Raw genomic sequence first — 3805 nt, 5'->3', positions numbered from 1 at the left:
GTGCTGGGTAGGGCTGGGGACTAGAGGTGTGAAGCCTTTACACACATGCTCCTCTTTCTTAAGACCCTGGGCCGACATGGGAAAGGGTCAGTCATCTAACTAGCATTTATTCAGTGCCTATTATGTACCAGGTGCTTCGCTAAGTACTGGGCAGAGGGTGAGGACCACGTGGGGATGTTGGGCTGGGAGTCATGATGGGGCAGAACTCTCATAGGACTGTGTGCACGGCTGGGGAGCTCAGGACTAGGAAGAGGGGGGATCCAAGAGCCCATGATCCCAGCTAGGTAAGGTGTCATTTATTCCCCCATCTAGCTATATATTTATACGAAACATCTTCTAACTTTTGGGATTGACTTTTAGCTCCTCCCTCTCTTCAGGCTTCCGGTCTAAAGTGATCCATGGCGCTGGTCTAACTTGCTCCTGGTTGCCAAGGAAATGACGTTAAACATGATAATGTGACTACAGGAAGATTTCCTGGTACTGGATTGGTTACCAGGAGGCCACTAGGTGAGCAACCAAGGGGAGGAGGGGAAGGAACTGGCGATGTCAACAATCCTCCTGTACATCCCTCCTAAAGGTCAGACCGAGGGGAAAGAGCTTGGCAGACACTCTTGTTGCGTGGGGACACCCAGCATCCTCAGTTCTCTCCCAGGTCATATCACCTTGACTTTTCCTGCGACTTTTGACCCTTCCGGAATGCCGTTGTGCGGGTGGGCCACTGTCATTGTAGAGAATTCTGGGATTTGTAGTTCCAAGCTGTCCGAGGCAGGACCGGGAGGTGTAAGCCTGGTTATTTCAGAGGAGCAGAAGCTAGTACATAAGCAGGAGAGTTTGAGGAAAAGATGCCCATAGCCCAGAAGAAGGCATAAGAACACATTCCGAATTCATTCATGACTCTTTATGGTTCTTTTTCTAGGTGCGGATCGGAGACGGAGTCCCTAAGGAGTACCCCTCAGTCTCTCAACCTGGAATCCCCACCCAAGATGGAGAGGATGAGCCTGGGTTCAGTGAAGTTGTCCTCAGGCAATCTAATAGGAGAGAAGGACATCCTCCAACTACAGGAAGTTCAGCAGGGGCTTGACAGCCCCAGAGAAGACAGGCCCGTGGGGCTGAATTCTGGAGACCTGCCTGCTGAAGCCCTTTCTGCTGCAGCGGACTCAGACCCACAGATTCCACCAGCAGAGAATCCGACAGGGTTTGACAGAGTTCCTGCTGGGATGAGAGGAGACCCTTTGGAGCCTTACCGATCCACCAATGAGATTGCTGAGCCACTCCAGTCTCCCATCCTCTGGCACTGCCCTGATGGGAGCTTTGTCAAGAGGATCATGGTCCAGGGCCAGGGCTTGGACAAACCCAAGGGGGGCTCCCAATGCCAGGTTCTAGTATCTGGTCTTCCTCCTGGAGTGGGTCTGCCCGAAGGCTGGACAGAACTAACTGTGGGGTCAGGGCCATGGAGAGACAGTCCCTGGGGAGAGGTATTGGAGAAATGCCTGGAAACCATGTGTTCAGGTGAACAAGCAGAGCTCTTGCTCCCTGGGGGAGCTGAGCCCCCTGCCTTGATCACCCTGGCTTCTTTCACCTTGGGCAAGGACTCTTGGGAGTTGTCAGTCAGGGAGAAAGAAAAGCTAGCTTCAGAGGAACGGGCTAGGGGCACAGAATTGTTCAGAGCTGGGAACCCTGAGGCAGCTGCTAGGTGCTATGGCAGAGCTCTACGGCTGCTGCTGACTCTTCCCCCACCTGGCCCCCCAGACCGAACCATCCTTCATGCCAATCTAGCTGCCTGCCAGCTGCAGCTAGGGCAGCCCACCTTGGCAGCTCAGAGCTGTGACCGAGTACTAGAACGGGATCCAAGACATGTGAAGGCACTGTACAGAAGGGGAGTGGCCCGCGCTGCCTTTGGGGAACTGGATGGAGCTGCTGCTGACCTACGGAGAGTGCTGGAGGTGGAACCAGGAAATCGGGCTGCCAAAGAGGAGTTGGGGAGGGTGGTGATCAGGGGGAGAGAACAAGATGCAGGGCTGGCTCGGGGTCTTCGAAAGATGTTTGGATAATTAAAAATTAGAACTTAAAAAAGAGAACAGAAATTATGTGATTTGTGGTCTGTACTGTTAAGGAGAAGGCTTTGGAGTACGTGAATTTAGAGGAGAAAAGGCTTGTTGGGTTTCACTTCATATCCCACTCTCCTATTTGCTGGCCTGGAGAAATTCTATTTCCCCCCTTCAGTTTCCATTCCTTCCCTTCACTCTATATTCTGGCCTCATTTTCTTCCATTCACAATCTTGAGCCTATTATTGATCAGTTCAACAATATACTACTAATTTCCACTTGAATCATTGCCACTCCTGATTTGTCATTCCTAGCCCTGGATTTCTCTCATCACCTGTCTTGTCTACTTCTAGTCACATGTTCAATACTGAGATTGAGCCTACTGCAAATTTGTTATCTAATCTGATCTCACCACTCTACTTCAATCCTTTATTTTCCCTTGATTGTTCATCATACTTCTTACAGTGGCTAATTCACTATTTCTGAGGTTCCCTATTCTAAACCAACACGAGTCTGACCATGCTATAGCCTTGCTTAAAATATCTTCAGTTGCTCCCTAGGCAGTTCCTAGGAGAAAGTAAAAACTCCTGAGCTTGGTATTTAAATCCTTCAAGAATCTGGTTTCCCTGACATATCTGGACTTATTTTGTATTTTTATATCACTCTCCTTGAACTCTATATTTCAACAAAACTGACCTGTTAGCTGGTTTGTGAATTCAACATGCCTTCTCTTGCCTCTGCACTGCAGCTTTACACAGGATGTCCAGTTCTTATAACTGGAATGTGTTCCCTCTTTACCTCTTAGAATAGCTAACTTCATATAAGGATCAGTCTTAGGTGCCATGTCCAACACAAAGCCTTTCCAGATTCTCTTTAGTTGTTAGTCCTCTCTCCCTCCTCAAATTATCTTCTAGTTCTTTATCAGTGGACAAGCAGTAATGCTGTGTTTTTTGTGTTGTTGTTGTCAGTATCCACAGAGCCTTGCACATATTCAAGAGAATCTGTAATCTCATTGCTTTGATATTCACCCTCCCCCCCTGCACTGTGATGCAGGTCACAACCATCCATGACTGCCCATCCTGAGTCACTCTTTTTCATGTCCTCAAAATGGGTCCACCAAATGTGGTGGAGCCTTCTTTGATTTCTCTAAATGTGGAGAATATGCCAGTAGAGTACTCAGACTGTCCATCTATATTATTTATTATCCCTTGCCTTGGCCACATGACCAGTCTACTTGTTTTTGCTTACTTATTTACCTGGTGACATCCTCTATTCCAGCTCTTTGAAGTTCTTGATTTGCTATAGGGTCTAGCCTTTTTACACATGCATCTCTCAATTTCCTTTTGCATAGGACTCATTTAGAAGGTCTTAGACTATAAACTTGTCCTTACATATAGCAGATCCCTGATAAGTATTTGTAGAATTAAGTCAGATCACTACTAGAAATTTAGAAATAGTCGAGACCAGACTGGCAGTCTAAAGCCAGTAGAGGTAGGGAGAAAGCCCAATGCCAGTAAAGGTGGGGCCATTAGTACGCACAGAATAAGCGATTCGGAGGATAAGAATATTTAGAGGAAGACTGAGAGGATGTGATAGCCATCTTCAGATATTTGAAGAATAGTCATGAGGTACAGTTGGTTCCAGAGGGCAGAATTAAGGAGCAATAGGTGGAAGTTGTTGAGAGGTAAATTTTATTTCAACATAAGTAAACATTTTCAAAATCAGCACTGTTCAAGTAGGCATTGACTGCTCTGGGAAT

At 47.3% G+C, this 3805-nt stretch overlaps 1 protein-coding gene across 4 annotated transcripts; it reads left to right on the top strand.

Annotated features, from left to right (window-relative positions):
• Positions 1 to 377: 377 nt before the first annotated feature.
• FKBPL (FKBP prolyl isomerase like) lies at positions 378 to 2084 on the top strand. 4 transcript variants are annotated; one of them, XM_069073331.1, is made up of 2 exons: positions 378 to 507; positions 917 to 2084. In XM_069073331.1, exon 2 carries the CDS (start codon positions 984 to 986, stop codon positions 2049 to 2051), a length of 1068 nt encoding a protein of 355 aa, XP_068929432.1. In that variant the 5' UTR covers positions 378 to 507; positions 917 to 983; the 3' UTR covers positions 2052 to 2084. The 4 variants fall into 4 exon arrangements, with proteins under 4 accessions (XP_068929432.1, XP_068929433.1, XP_068929431.1 ...); XM_069073332.1 differs by having other exon boundaries at positions 455 to 577; XM_069073330.1 differs by lacking the exon at positions 378 to 507 and adding an exon at positions 515 to 652.
• The last annotated feature ends 1721 nt before the right edge of the window (positions 2085 to 3805 follow it).

This window comes from Petaurus breviceps, unplaced genomic scaffold (assembly GCF_028583685.1).
Source record: "Petaurus breviceps papuanus isolate PSGF00001 unplaced genomic scaffold, PetGlider_PUasm1.0 90865, whole genome shotgun sequence".
Taxonomy (NCBI): Eukaryota; Metazoa; Chordata; class Mammalia; order Diprotodontia; family Petauridae; genus Petaurus; species Petaurus breviceps.
The sequence above is the reverse complement of the archived record's forward strand: the minus strand, read 5'-3'. Positions and strand labels throughout refer to the sequence as shown.